This window comes from Pogonomyrmex barbatus, unplaced genomic scaffold (genome assembly GCF_055798465.1).
Source record: "Pogonomyrmex barbatus isolate J1 unplaced genomic scaffold, ASM5579846v1 scaffold1, whole genome shotgun sequence".
NCBI lineage: Eukaryota > Metazoa > Arthropoda > Insecta > Hymenoptera > Formicidae > Pogonomyrmex > Pogonomyrmex barbatus.
Genome location: NW_028297098.1, coordinates 16,199,182 through 16,215,635, shown reverse-complemented (window position 1 = coordinate 16,215,635; position 16,454 = coordinate 16,199,182). Strand labels below are relative to the sequence as shown.

General features: G+C 42.7%; 1 protein-coding gene across 4 annotated transcripts in view; it reads right to left on the bottom strand.

The window, feature by feature from the left end:
• twin (CCR4-NOT transcription complex subunit 6-like twin) overlaps positions 1 to 16,454 on the bottom strand; it is a 505,964-nt gene that overhangs the window by 23,059 nt on the left and 466,451 nt on the right. For all 4 annotated transcript variants that reach the window (XM_089072768.1, XM_089072783.1, XM_089072773.1 and 1 more), the window contains 2 exons: positions 9,692 to 9,760; positions 548 to 860 (listed from right to left, as the gene is read on the bottom strand). In XM_089072768.1, coding sequence (XP_088928894.1) covers positions 548 to 860; positions 9,692 to 9,760 — 382 coding nt within the window. The remainder of the gene's footprint in view (positions 1 to 547; positions 861 to 9,691; positions 9,761 to 16,454) is intronic.

The window sequence follows — 16,454 nt, the reverse complement described above, 5'->3', positions numbered from 1 at the left end:
TTCCACGTTGTCTGACTATAAATAACTTTTGCATGTAACGATTCTGAATTCTTCGCAAATTAAATAACTCTATATAATTATCTGTCGATGCTATACATTTTCAGTCATGTATATCACGGTATTATGAATTTTATTTCTCTCTTTTCAGTCTATTATAAAGATAGTTCTAAAAATAGTTATGAAAAATATTAAGAAAAGTTTGCTAAAGATATCTTGGAAATATCATTGAAGAGAAAAAGACCAAAGTATGAAAATATAATCAAAATAAATATTTTTATCTATCTTTTGCATGTTGTGTATATGACAGACTTCGCGATATGTTTAAATAATTCTCGATTCTTGAACTTTCTATTTTGACTCCGGTGTTTAAAGCTAAAGCAGAAGATAAATTTAATTTTTCATTTAATATAAATACCAATCTGTTTCAGATGACGCTTATGACTGAAGCTGCATTCGTCGCAGTTTATTTATTTACCGTTCCGCTATTTTCATCTGCCACCTCAATACCTTGAAATACGAATCGGAAGATACAGGGGAATGCACTTACTTGGCGGTCCTGTAAAAAATGGCGCAGCCGTCGACATACTTGCGGTCGTTCTCCGCCATCGTTTTCGCGCGAGACTTGGGCGAGAATATGCCGTCGTAGCCGTCGTGCTTGAGCTCCGGCAGGAAGAAGTTGTAGAATTGGTCCGTCTCGACCTCCTGCAGGCTGATGATATCCGCGGCATAGTGCCGTATCTCGTCGAGGATTCCCTTCTTCCGGTATTCCCAATCCAGCGCCCAACTCGGGCAGTAGCCATACATCTGTCTCGTTGCGTACTTGTCGCACAGCACGTTGTAGCACATCACGGTGAATATACCTGCGGCAATCGATGAAACACATATCCATATATATCCGTTTTTTCTAGAGATGTAAATATGCAATAATTAAAAATTTAGGAAGACCGATGATACGACGTATCATCTTGCGCAGGTGGGAGGACAAACGCTTCCTCCTCCCAAACGCACCTCCTTCTCACCGTCTTTCCTCTTCCACATTCCGGACGATGTTATCCCGTTCGCTCGCAGTCTTAAATGAACGCAACGTTCACAGACCGTTTTCGTCGCGTCGCGAATAATAACGGAGTACATTGATTTACTCACGCGGGTCGGCGCGCTCGTTCCTTTCGCGCGCGATCCTGATTCCCGTGGCTTCATGCCTCGGTTCGTAAGCCATTCCATTTTCCTCTCTCTCTCTCTCTCTCTCTCTCTCTCTCTCTCTCTCTCTCTCTCTCTCTCTCCCATCTTCCGATCCTCCGCGTTCCACGTGCCGTAAAACGCGAGCAGACGGATACGTGTTGCACGCTCAGAGAGACGCGCGAGCGCGCGCGGATTCTCGCTCGAGATAAGAGGATCAGCATAAAGCGAGCTGTCTTGCCAACGTCGCCCCAGCTGTCTGCATAAATTTCCAACGCCTCTCTCCTCCCGCACGCTTTATTTAGTCTCGACGCGACTCCGCGAGTTATCCGTCGCGCGTAGTATAATACTGTGATTAGAGCGAATGCGCGAGTGCGAATCGAGCGCGCGCAACGTCGCATCGAGACGCAGCCTCTTCCCTCGTCATTTGGTACATTTATGACTCAAGAAACGGCCGTCCTGTTTCTATTCTCTCTTTCTCTCTCTCTCTCTCTTTCTCTCTCTCTCTCTCTCCCCCTTTCTCCATTCTCCTCATCCTATTTCAGATGCTCATCCTATTTCTCCACCTCGAAAAGCTTCATGCGCTATGCTATCGATTCGACTTGTTAACAGGTCAATCTTTCCGTTCACGGCACTAATTGCCGAACCTCCTCGCTTAATACTCCCGGGACCAGAGGCGGGGGTGCAATCTCGGGAGTCGCTTCGATGCTCTCGAAGAACACCTCTCCCGTCGATACGCTGGAACTAATTTGAACGCCCGGGCGATAGACGGCCGAGCCAGTAAATCAGCGGTTCTATTACCGCGAATGCGATCGCTGCCGTGCAGAGAGGAAGAGAGAGACAGAGAAAAGAAGACCAGGAGAGAGAGAGAGAGAGAGAGAGAGAGAGAGAGAGAGAGAGAGAGAGAGAGAGCGCAAGTGTAAATAATTGAGCCATGATATCCGCCGCAATCCAATAACGCGTATGCGAACTCCGTTACGAGAGTAGCTCGCGATATCGCAGCCGCCGGGGAAGAGAGAAGCGGTTAAGGTAGTATCGGCATCTCGGATTCGCCCCAAACCGCCGTTACCAAAACCCCGTTAATCATTCAGCCAAACGCGAATTGGCTCTTCGCAGCGGCTCGAGAAACATTGATCCCACGCTCCTCATTGCGAACAACGTAATCACAACGTGACTAATTTCTCTCGTGTCGGAAATCTCTAATGAGGTACCAAGAACGTTTTCATTTTTTATCAAAGCGAGATGCGAAACGTAAAGATAATGTAAAATGTGAGACAACACTGATTGCACATTAGAACGCAGGGTGGTTCCGTGGACGAGCGCGAGCGTTTTCAATCTTTAATTATCCGTTCCCGATAGACGCGGCGATAAATCCGGCCGATAGGGTTTTTTTTTTTAATTTGGTTTCTTCCCGATAAGTACGATCGTTAACCATTCGCCGATTTGTTTCATTCGAGCCTCGCTCGTTCTGTCGAGGGATCGTTAACACGACCAGCTCGACAAGTCCTTCCGCCAACTTAAGCTGACGATCGTCTTAAGAGAGCATTATTCGGGCTCGACCTTGCGTGAGATATGCGTCGTTAATGGGCACCCCGCCGTTATCCCTCCGTGCTCCTTAGACGAGATGGAGACAACGACGCATACATCAGATTCGAGGGGTGGTTTTATTGCTTACAACGACCGTGATAAAGAGGATGATAGTAAGCTTTTATGGATTATTTTTGTTTAATATTATTCCTTTGCCTTTGGATATTTTTAACATTAAAAATATTTCTTGATACATTCTCTTTATTCTCTTTCGTTTAATAAGATATTAAAGAAAGATTAAACTATTCTTAGTTTTTTAAATATCTAAAATGTAAAGTTAATGAAAATGTAACAACATGTAAAAAATAGTCAATAAAAGATACAAAGGATGTATTTATTTTTCTGCATTTTTTTATTTTTTTACCTGTTTCTTATTCCTCTTTTTGTTTTAAAGGAAATATTTGGTCTTGACATTTTACGTGATGTTGATAGAGAGAATATATCTTTTTGGATATTTTTCTTGTAGTAAATACTAGTTTAGAGAGTATTAGCCTAATCCGGGATTTATCAGTCCAAACTGATAATAACCAAAGTTACCGAATAGTTATAGTACACATATAGCACATCGCCACGATCTACGATCATGTCCCCGAGGTAGCGAAACCTGATCGCTTCTCGAAGTACGGTGCATTTATTGGTAACGAACTAAGTCAAACAAGCCGCAAGTTTCGGCGACCAATATTAATTATATATATCTACTTTTGCATCCGACACTGCATCCGGACAGATATAGTATTTGCGGTACCATCCATTAGAATAAGTTATGTTAGTTATATCGTGTCAAGAAGGTAACCTAGCAAATTTCGATAGTATTTCTTTCAAATTAGCTACGTTACATTTCGACAAAGAAATCATTTCAATCGTGCCATTTCTAATAACAATGTCAAGTCACCAAAAAACGAGAAACATTTTTACATTACAATAAATTCCAAAATCGCCCTTCTGATAAAGATCTCAAATTTTCGTTATCAATTCCGGACGATAATGAGGCGATATATTCGACGGTTAGCAAAACTCGTCCTAATTGTGAAAGTATTTTGCGAGTGCGTGCGAGCAAACCTGCCGGCATGACGAGGTATTTCCGCAAGATGTAAGCTAAAGTTTGACGAGGTTCGTTCGGTGTACTCCGGGCATGCTCGGCAGCCGGCAGCCAACCTGTTAATCACTTTAATCTGCGAAGTGTTTTAGCACAGCTCGGAGGAATATGCTTGAAGGAACACTTCCCGAACTTCGGCCGAGTGTCGGACAGACAGGATGGCAGGTACACAGACAGACGAGCCGCTATAAATGCTACACACGGTGCGGATTTGCGTTAAGATAAAAGGGCTAATTGCGTCACGGCGGAAGAAGCTTTTAAGACAAGACTAGGAAACTCAGCCGCGAGCTTTAATATTCACGGAGAGAATTAGATATTAGTTGCCCGCTTTGTTAAACACTTAATGCGGCATTAATTTTATGCTGCGATAATCGTGGGAATACAATTAAAAAACTTTCTATCGAGATAATCCCGTTATTCCTCGAACAGATAAAACGTCGTTTATCATACATCTGCGAAATACGATACGTAGGATCCATAAGGCAGGAGATAACAGGGGAGTATAAGAAAACTGCATCTGTGGAGTGTCTAGGATAATAAGGGAAACGCGATTTTACTTTATGTCGGGTCGCGAGTGCTGCGTTGCAAAAGGCAACGGCGACGGGCAGTCAATGGCAGCGCAGTGCGAGCGGTGGTCCATTCATGGACTAAACATCCTCTCCGAGGTCAATGTTGCCGTGCCAAGCCGCGACCTGCCTCAAGAGTCGCCAAACCAGTCCAGGAGAGAAGATCCAAACAGGTTACCTAATTTACACACGCCAGAGAGACCGCCGGTCGGTTCTCGCGTGCCGCGCAAGGTTGCTCTTGCACCGGATGTTCCGCTCGACAAATAGCTAAAGTATAACTCAATAAATTAGGTTCGATATCGCGGCAAACATCTTCGAAGTGATCGGAGAGTTTTTAAAAAGGGGAAAAAGAAACGTATGAAAATTTGAATTAGTTAAGGCGCCGGCGCGGTAGTGCTGCACGGGGAGCTCGTTACGAAATATTTTATAAAACGTGACGCGTCTCGTGTTGCGAGCTGAGCCGAAATTTCTGAGCGGGGATCAACTTCGCGAAGATTCTCCGCGACGATAAATAACCGACTTTGCGGCGCAACAAACCCCGTGTTGCAGCTGCACGCCGAAATAGTTGGCTCGTAAATCGGTATTACCGCGAATCTCCAGTCCGCAGCGGCGGGATATTTACAATGTAAAAATCTGCCCGCGAGTAATTGGCCGACTGGAGTCGAAATTCAAGAGCACCCGGTTTACACGCTCGCGGAAACCGGAGTTATTCGTAGATCGAAACGAACGCCGTGCCCGACCGACTTTGCGAATGCATAAACGCGGTATGCCTCGCGGAAATGCAGCGATATAAATCGACGAAAAGGAAGTTTGCTTCTAAACGTACATCTGAAGAAAGTAGCACACATTTCGATGCAACATATGAACGAAATATGAACGTATCATTTTTTTTTTTATAATTCCTACATGCCACTACATATACATTATGACTGTACGAAACGATTTTACGATCCGATAAAAATTCTGATAGATAAATTTTAATTTACTTCGCGTATATTATAACGCATGTATTGAACGATATCCAAGTATCAATCGATTAATAATATTCGTTTCAATAATTGAAAATCTTCTCTTACAATCCAATAAACGCTTTCCTGCTAAGCGTTATTTTAAGCGTCGTAAGTTTAATGAACGGAGAAAAGTGCGATGTCTGTTAACTGTACGCATCGCGGAACCTTGTTCCAGAATCTAAATGAATCCTACGACTGACCGCCATTATTTCATTACTTATCGTTGTAGATCGGCATAATCGCGGTAATTAAGTAACAGATAACGGCAATGATCCTCCGGCGAGAGGCGAGGCGAGGCGAGGTGAGGCGAGGCGAGGCGAGGCGAGGCGAGGCGAGGCGAGGCGAACGCGAAAGTAATGACCGGCCGCATCGCGTGATATTAACTAACAGTAACAAACGCTTGCTTGCTCGCTCGCTCGCTCGCTCGCTCGTGTAACGTCGCATCGACGCGACGCGATGACGATAATAATCGCGACAAAAGCGGCAACGGCAATGATTACCGCACACACCGTGGCAATAACGATTTCTAATAAGAATATAATCGCGCGCGCGCAAGCAGTTACAAGCGTCGGAATGATAATGGCGCGTAATTGCTCCGTGTCCCGCAGAATCCGACCCGGCCATGTACGGGCCATCGTAATGAGTATGATTGTGAGGATCGTCGCGAGGTGCAAGAAGTAATTTGCACGGGCCGTGCTACCGTCCAGGGCCGGAATCGTGCCAACTTTGCGCCACATATGAAGTATCTCGAACGTGCCTGCTCGTCCTCTCGGACGAGATGACGAGACAAAAAAGCGAGATAAAATAAATGACAGAATAAATGACAGAATAAATGACATGAATCATTTTTGAATTATCGTCGATTGGATTTTTGAGATAAATTTAGGAAGACAATATTTGCGATCGAGTAAATCTATTGTTTGCGCTAGATGAGATACAATTATCGAGTCCCACTGTTCGGAAATTAAGATTTATCTCGACTGACCCTGAAGCAATATAAATACCGTTGGTGCTTTCAGAGCTGCACATGTCCTATCATCGGAACGACAGGTATTCTGCGCGTTGCGAAACGCATGTACGAGAATAATTCTCGTCGAGGCCATGTCGAGGCCATGATATAACGGTGGCGGTGACGATGGCGAGAGGTCTGCACCCCGAGTATCCGAGTATCGCACAGCGGAATCGTGCGCGGCTCGTCCGGTCGCCGCGATAATTGCGACGTTCTCGGTGAAATTGGTTTTAAGCGGTCGCACGCACACACACACACACACACACACACACACACACACACACACACACACACACACACACACACACACACACACACACACACACACACACACACACACACACACACACACACACACACACGTAATTTCTAAATTGCCGCATTCGTAAGACGGCAGCTCGCCAACGCGCCGTGCATTGAGCGATTACACAGCCAGCGGCGGCGTTGTAACCCGGTCGTAACGCGCGCGACGTGTTTCCTCTTCTCCTTCTCTCTTAACATAATACCCTCGTGGCATGGTACGCAATGCACGATTAGGACCGTTTACTAATGACATGTCTGTGTTCTAATCCGACGCATCTACACGGTATACCAGATTTCTCGAAGACCGAGATAAAATGTACGGGGTGCATCGTAAAGTACGGTTAGTAAAGATTTGATAGATTCGACATTAGATTTTTTTTTTTTTTTTTAATTCGAACGACTGACAGAATTGACTTGATATTCAACATATTAAAGGAATCCATATTCCTTATTATTCATAATTATAATCGTAATTTGTATTACAATTACTTATTACTTATATATATATAACAATTATATATTATATTAGTATATATTATATTTTTGTTATACATTATAAATTATGTTTCTCGCGCTCCAGTTAAAGAAAAAAAATTATTTATCGCTTGATTTTTTCCCCTAAAAGAATTTTTCATTAATTTTAATTTAAATTTTTAAGCTGTGACGTTTGCATTTTCGAGAAATTATACATGGCATATCCAAAATTGAATTTTTTAATTCTACAAAAACATCGTCTTTAAAATCATCAGGAAATGCTTTTCTACTGTTGATTGCCGCAATTTACGATACACCCTGTGCGTGAGGTTCACTTGCAGGAATTACGACGAGCACGTTTCAGAAGACTTGGTAGTGGAAGCATCTGTAATTTATCCAGAATTTAATGGCCCGTTTCGTTTTTTTTTCTTTTAAATAAAGTGTAATGTTTTCAGGTTAAAGTCAGCGATACGCCAAATAATTTGCCATTTCCCGCGCAGCGCTTCTCTAAATTATTGATAAATCACTACCTACTGCACGTACATAAGATCGAGACTGACAATCTAACAACTAGAAGTATATATTACGCTCGAGCAAGAGATAGTTATGCTCACATCATAAACATTTATGTTATCAATTATAATCTTATCGCGAATTAAATATTATTTTCTACATTTGTGTGTGAAGCGGGCGAGCATAAACTCCAAAATCAAATCAGGTTCGGTCACAATTTTTAATGAGGAAAACGAGCCCTATAAATTGCGGAACACAGAGCTCGAAATACTCTCCTAATTCTTCCGCTTTTTAGAACAAAAAAGGAAGAGGAAGGAAGGAAACCAAAAGAATCATACTGGTAACACAAGCGTCAATCGAATTTGCCGAAGAGCTACACAATACGCATCTGCATACGCGTGCAAACGGTATAACTAATCAGCAACCGTCGTAAGTATAATGGGGCCCCCTCGTAAATAATGAATAGCGTAAACCGTAGCGAAATGATTTATCGCGTCCAGCGTGAGCCGACAATGGCTTCCTTTTGGGCGGCAGACCAGCCAGCCAGCCAGCCAGCCAGCCAGCCAAGCCAAGCCAAGCCAAGCCAGCTATCCAGCCAGCCAGCCAGCCGTGTTTGTACCACTCTCCGCCACGCCGGTGCGCGCTTTTTCTCCCTCTTTCACCCTCTTCCTGCTACCTCGACCGCCGCCGCCGTGCCCGTGTCGTGTAATAAATCTGTCCAGATGGTGCGGTATACAGCCGTCGGCGGCGGCGGGATGCAGCGCGACACGGCACCGCGCACCCCGGGGCTGCGAAACTCGTCGGCGTTGACCGATGGTCAAGGTGCCACCACCTCGCCTGGACCCGGGGTACGTTAAGGCAAATTTACGCGGTACACCCTGAACGATATCGCGCCGCGCAAGTTTTCCACTTCGGAAAACTGGGATAAGGAAAGATGGACAGCGTCAGGTGCGTCAGGTGCATCAGGTGCGATTTTTTTTCATAAACTCGAGCGGTTACATCGTTAATATTTTTCTTACTAGAAGATAGGAGAACCAGGAAGGTTGCTACAGCGATAATTATTAAAATTAATTGAAGAAAAGCTAAAATATGAGCTTAATGAACGTATCCTGATCGCCATTCCCAGAGATGGTCATTAATGATGGAAACAGTGAAGCACCCTATATTTCACTCCTCTTGAAACGGCTGTTTCGGTTCGAACGCGCGATTGCGGAAACGGTTTTCGTTAATAGGATGGATAAGACGAGCGCGGTTACGGCCTCGTATAGGCATAAATGCGATTCGGTGTTGAACTTTAAGTAACGAACCAAGTAACGGGGAAGTTCAATATCGCGGCGCGAAGGAAAGCAGGCGCCGCGTGGCCTTTAGTGCGTGAATTTATTACGCCGCTCGACGTAAATTGTAATTTGTTTTACGACGAGCGCGCGCATTCGCCGAGTACACGTCATATACTTTGACTCGCCATATGCGATTGTCACAGCGACGCATTACTCATTATCACCCGTACATTTTCCTATATGTTATCTTCGGGCTCACCCGTTACCTTGCCGACGCAACGTGCGTATTATATGCGCGTAAACATTACGTATTGATTTAGCGCGCCGCAGCTCACGCATTCTAACAAATGTACGATGGCACGAAACGACGTTGATGAGCAGTTAATGAAAATCTCACCGCGCGATATACCTTAATCGCGAAGGAGATTAAGCGCATCCAGATCTGCGATTGATGTTTCTGTAGATTATGAGAAGACGCTTCTTTGCAACGCGGTGTAATTATAAAGAAATTAATTCATCGTATGAGAGTCAACATAGGAAAAATAAGCGAAATTTTATCTGATAAATGAGTTTACTCTCCAGTGTAGTCACATAAAAATCATTCATTTTATTTATTTATTTTTTTTTAAAGATAAAAAAGTTGTTAAATCTAACGTCAAAAGCAGCGGATGAGTACTTACATGTTGGTCTTGTCCTATTCGGCCTTGTTAATGGAATCCACGGTCTTTGAGGTGGATGATTTGCCGTAACTGCAAAACAAAAACGAAAAATATTGTTTGAATAAAAGATAGTAGCTGTGCAAAATTAACTAAATGAATTAAAAATTATTAAACTAAACATCCAAATCCTATTTCAAATCATTTCGCTGTAATTATTTAATTTATTTTGAAAGTTCGCATCGGTCATTCCAGACTTCGTCGATACTCTTTTAAAAATGCAAAATTACATTTCTTCAAATAAACTAACATTGTACCGTTTCGAAGTAGCTGATTAAATGGCAAAGCAATGATCATGATGATCGCGGTTATTATAATCGCTAAACTAAAGACGATGCAAAGAGGGAAGTTGCGCGGATTGTGCGCTCGTTTAAGTTCATTACATCTCGGCTCATTACGTCTAATGGCGCTCACTTACGAGAGGCGCGCGATCCAATAATTAAATCGTTCAACCGAATGTCACTTGCACGAACCCCCCGGGCTATTAACGGGGCACGGGACCAAGAAGAAGTACCCCGCGCGTGTGAAACGCGAGAAAAGAAAACGCGCCGCATCGCATCGTCTGCGCGTGACAGCGAGATTATACCGTGTGTCCTCGTGGCCTCGTCTGGCCACTTATCGTCGGAAGAAGTAATGGAGAATGTTTTGGAGAGAAGCGCCAAATTTATCAAACGCCGTATATACCTCAGTGGGAAAAAGTGCCCGATCACGAAAAAAATGGGACGTGACTTATCACACCGATTTTAATATCAGACGCCGATGATTTTTCGAAGCGAAACGGGTTACCTTAACGTCAACGATTTCGTCGTTCCCCTTTGGTCAGTTTTTAACGACAAACCACACGTTTATACGACGCGCACCGCAAATGAGGAAGACAAGCGTGATACTGCGGTCGCCCGCGGACGACGATCTTGCGGTTGAAAATCTTGTTTTGACTTTGAGCGGTTGGCGTAAGTATCGAAAGTTATATAAGAAATACTCTACAAAGCTTCCACGGGCGAAACGTCCTCCTCCTCACGCTACTTTCATCGCTGGTAATCGTTGGTTACCCCGGACGTATTTTTCACACAAGTGGCGAAACTCGCCTGTCTGCCCTTTTTTTCTCCTCTCAACGCGAGTCTTCGCGCAGAACGGCGAGAAGGACGTGTGTCAGGTTGAGGTTTAATAATAGGAAAATAGGTCGACCTGTCGGGCGTTTATGTTCGACATTCCTGAGATGCTCCCTGAAATATCCTCCAAGTTTCAAGAATAATCTCGTTGTTTCTGGATTACAGGAGAGTTATTTACGGCGCGGGAGAAGTTTCGCAATCTATTCGATGGTCGCTGCGCGAAATCTTCCCGCGAGGCGAGAGATCTTTCGCCGATATTTCACCGAGGATCTGTTTTCGCAAATAACTCTCGGGCATTCCTACCTTTTTCCCATTAAAACGGGAATTATCTTTCGAGAGGTTATACTTTTTGCCGTATTGTCCAAAAATACAATAATATTCAAACGATAAATATAAAGATACATATGGATACAATGTTCTGCGAGTAAAAGAATTAACGCGCGAAAAGAAAACGAGGATGAGGAGAATAGAAATAGAGCGATACATTAATTAATGAGAAAATAAAGGTGGAAATAACGATGGCGCTAATGCGAATGGAACTTTTTGCGACGGGAGAACGCGTACGGGATGCATGTAAAGTAATACGTGGCCACGACGTTGCATATACATATAATGTAATAACACGTTTTCCGAATGCAGCGAAGCGTGAGCAATTTGCAGTCACTTTCCACTGATTATCGTCATTAAGTTGCCATATTATCTCGCGTGCGCGCGCGCGCGCGCGCGCGCAGATGACCGACTCAATCGCGCCACACCGTCCATCGAGATTAATCCGACGCTTTTCGAAGCTTCGTAACACGTCGCATTACAATCATGCGTGCCAATCATAGCGCTACCGCCGCGGGCACGGAGGGATTAATCGGACGCGGGAATAAAGCGTGGCGCGATGGCGTTGAATGGCCCAGAAAAACGAGGAACCGAAGCGTTCTCACCGGGGCTTTTCGCCGTCATAATCGAAACCCGGGGATTTCCGTGCGCGTTAAGTGTCAACGAGACGTTTCGCCGGTAAGCCTCAAATTACCACGGGCGATTTTACTCAGATCTCAGGGCGGATATCTGTCCGAAGTGACAAAGGAAATAGAGAATTCTCATTTAATCTGTTTCTCCTGAATAGCCACGTAATTTCACGCGTCGCTGTATTTGTATCTTTCTGCTCGCCATAATGGTAAAAAAAAAAAAAAGAAATAAATAAAAAGGAAAGGAACAAGAAAGGAAACAAAGTACGTGTTCTTTCCCAGAATTCGATATCTCCGCAGTTAACACGTCGGGAAAGGAGAGTATCCAAATATGTACCTCTTCCTCTTCTTTCCTCCCCCGGGATTTTCCGCTTGCAGTTGCCTCGTTTCGAGCAAGCTTGTCATTATCCGCGCAATATTTTGCGCTCGGTGATAAGGGTGTGTTCGAGAAGAAATTCGGAGATCATCGTATCGACATATCGATCGATCCCGATAAAATATCTGCCCTGCGGGGGCAAGGAGAAACTGGAGGCGGGACGAAGGTGATACTCCGACGAGGGTCGCTGGCAAAGATCCTCGGCGAGTCTTGATCTATCTCTAAGCGAAGGAATAGAGAGAAAGAGGGAGAAGACGAGCGTGGCGGTAAGAGGGAGAGGTGCCGGGAGCGGGGAATGTAGAATTGAAACTGAGAATTCTATTTCGCTCCCTCGGGAGCCGCAGGCGAGAAGATAGAGATAGCGCCCCTGGGAGCATCGGTGTAGAATAATATAGGCGACACGTGAGAGAGAGAGAGAGAGAGAGAGGGGGGGGGGGGCGAGGGAGGGAACCGCGCTCGGCATGCAAAGGGGCGTATTTCACGTCGCGGTTGACGTCGCGGCGATTTATTCGACGTTGTATTTCTGGCTTCAATGAATTTAAATGCGTACAGCTTAGGACGAGAACGTCGTAGTATCTAAGAGCGGCTATTCCTGAACGTTCAGCCCGTTAAATCTCTTACGCACGCACGTACGCACACGACGCGAACGTTTCATGCAAAATTCGATCATCAATTCCAATATATATAACTAATTATTCAGAACCCGCTAATATTCACACGATATTCTTGACGGTAGTCTTTCCTAAACGTATAGTGAACGTAAGCCTCTTACCAATGTGAATTATGAGATGAATATCCGTTTAAAATTGAGCCATCAACCCCCAAAGATCGTGAGATTGCATAATTACGTACACGTACATTAATTTTCACGGTGAATTCTCCTGACAGCCGCAATGATCATAAGCTCCTTAGAATGTGAATTATGAGACGAGCGACTATTTTATAAAGTTAAATTCAAAGATAAGATAAAAGACAAATATATTATATTCACTCCACACGACTAATTGCGTGTACGCGCGCGTATAAAAGATACGTGGGCGGAAAGGATCAGCAATTATATCCCTTTAGACATCGTCGATCACGCCGAGTTCTTTTTGCGGGGATATAGAAATCTGGCGTGGATCCGCGAGAGGGGAAAGAACGCGACGCGATTATAGCCATACGATTCACGTAGCGGCGTATGTGCGGAAACAATTACGCGAGAGTCGTCCGCCGTCCGCATTCCGCGCGCTCTTACAGATCCAATTAAGATCTCCCGTCGAGACGCGATACGCACGTAGACGCGAGACGGCCCTCGTAATTTTCCCGGTGCAACGTGTTCGAGCTTCTTCACTTCGTGTTCGCTTATCGCGCGTCGGAGACCCGTCTGTCCCTTTCTCCCTTTACGTGGCACGTTTTCCTGGAAACCTTCACGCTGCCGTCATGGGAAGCGAGTCGCGCTCTCTAAACTCGCTCGTCTTAATAATTAACGTCCCGCGGATTGAGACGTCTCGAATTTGACATGTCGATTAACTGAAGAAGCTCCTAGCGACGACCAAAACGAATATATATTCATGAAGGGAAGAATATATACAGTGCGTTTTTCATTTAGTTCTAAAATATGAAACGACCAGATAGTGCGGTCGTTTACATAGAAAACGTTTTTATTGCTAATTTTGGAAACTCAAAAATTAATTTTCACTCCTCTTCTTTTTTTCATTAAAATATTTTACACACACACACACACACACACACACACACACACACACACACACACACACACATACACACATTTATACATACACTGTTATATACATCTATACTATTCTTTTTAGATATACATACTAATATCTAATATATAATAAAATAAAATAATTTAATGCTGTAGCATTTTATTTACCTAATTTCCGTTCCGTTAATTTTCCTCAATAAATAATTAATATCTAAAGCGACTTGGATGAGGATTAAGCCAGGATTCAACCCCGACGTTTTTAAAGCACACTCATTCTCGAGAACTCGAGAGAAAACTGTTGGAGCTATTACAGTCGTAATATTTTTAATTTATACGCGCTTTCATTTAGAATGCATTTAATCTTCCTTTTCGAGTCCCATGTGCGTATATTAAAATTTTCTTAATAGCACGCTGGTGAAAATTTCGCAGAACAAAATTTTGCGGCCTCGTGTCTCCTTAATCTAGAAATTGCTCCATCATAATGCTTTTTATCAAGCCCGCGGAACCATATAATTCAAGTAAAAATAAAAGGGAAGACTAAATCTGCACGTCTGTTGTGTACCTTGTTCCTTCTTTCCTTCTTGTTGGAATTACAATTTTCACCGCGTTTGTCCTCAATAAAAATAATCGCTAAAATTTAAGTTCCCTCAGACATCGTTCACAGTATTATTTTCTTTGATGTGTTAAAACACGGGAAAAATTTAATGTAATTATGGTGTTTATTATTTATGCACAAAAGTATCAAAAACAACACGATAATCCGGCATGGTGAAAATCAATATTTTCATTTAATCTAGTCTGTTATTCTTTTTCTCTTTTAAATTGAGTACTGTTTCGAATTAAATATGAATATTGTCCTAATAATCTATTTGCACTCCTGAAATTTAATTTTTGTAACATTCTTTCCCGATTTTTTTAAACATGAAAATTAATTTTAAACCAAATTTAATTATGTTAATAATTTTATTACCGATTAATAATAAAAAGATAGGCAGTTTACAACATCCTGTGTACGATTGCAAGCACTGTCTTAGTAGTTTCGTGGTGGTCTTACCGAGCGTAATCGATTACAGTAAATTGACAGCGTTCGTTAATCATACATTCAATTAGATATTTTAATCGCGGCTCGTGACTCGCCCGATGTTATTTCTACATAATCACCGTTCATAAATATCCTTCGCCGAGTCAGACGGAGAAAATTGTCGGGCACATCCCTTTTGAGGTCTGCACAAAGTAAAGACTCGCAAGTGCGAATCAATGGGAGGAAGCTATCGACGTATGCATCCTACGACATGCGTGCCCTTAATTCCCATCTGGCAACACTGACAATTCTCCAGTATGCTGATCGCGCGTAATTACGCGCTGTCTACCTTATTAAAGGGCTCGCCTCGTTGCTGCGAAGGAAACGAATGACTCGGCAGCATCAGTGAAAATTATTATTGCACTCAGTGCCGTAATTACAATGTGAAAGTCGCATTTATCGGAAAGAAATCTATAACCGTATTCTTAATCTTCGATTAAACATTTTTTTTTTAATTACTTACAGTTTTCCTTCGCCATTTAACAATAATTTTATAATTATCTACCTTAGAGAGAAGAATTTATATATATATATATATATATATATATATATATATAATATATATTTATAATATATATAATATATATTTATATATATATATATATCTATAAATATTATAAATATGTATCTTTTTTGCAAAGAAATAATTAAAAATTTGAATCGTTATGAATTATTTTTAAAATAGAGCTTACATTTTCTAAAATGTAAATTTAAAATCTTAAGGGGAAACTATTATATTAAATTATTAAAATTTTTTAATGCCATACTCTAATTTTGTTACGTGTGAAAAGAAGAGATTTAGTCACGTTTGAATTACAAACGGGGACATGCGAGTTAGTTACAATTCTAGTTACGGCTCTGCAGTCATAGAATTAATATAAAGCGCGAGCGCGGAAGGCCCCGATACGATAAATTGTATCGCGTGTAGTCCAATAAACTTTAATTGCGCACCGATTAAAATACGGGTTCGCTTTTTGCCGACGGTAATTATTGGCTCGACTCGGTAATTTGTGGCACGCACTCGGCGGACATCGTAGCAGTAGCGAAGCCAGGAATGGATACACATTCCCCCGCCCGTGATAAACAGACAGACGGAAGCATTTTCCCGCGATACGGATGTCTCTCACTCGTGTTATAAACGATCCCTGACAAATCGTGATAAGAGTTACCCTGGCGACCTCGATAAAACGCGTTGAATTGTTACCGAATAGCGGATTAAATACCGGACGCGAGAGTCGAGCGCTCGTCGTATTTGTTGCGTTATACTCTCGTGCGTCCCGCTTTTTCTCTTTTATGTGCATAACAATTTTTTTAATTTCCCGAGATTTTATTTTCACGCACGCGAGCTAACATTTTTTGCGATAAAAATATATGACAAAGTATAACGAACAAACAGTAATTCAGTGATTCTCAACTTTTCTTTTATTCGTAATTCTTTTATGAGTTTCGCTCATTTCTGCCTTTCGTGATGGTAAGCTCAAGTGATTTATTTGG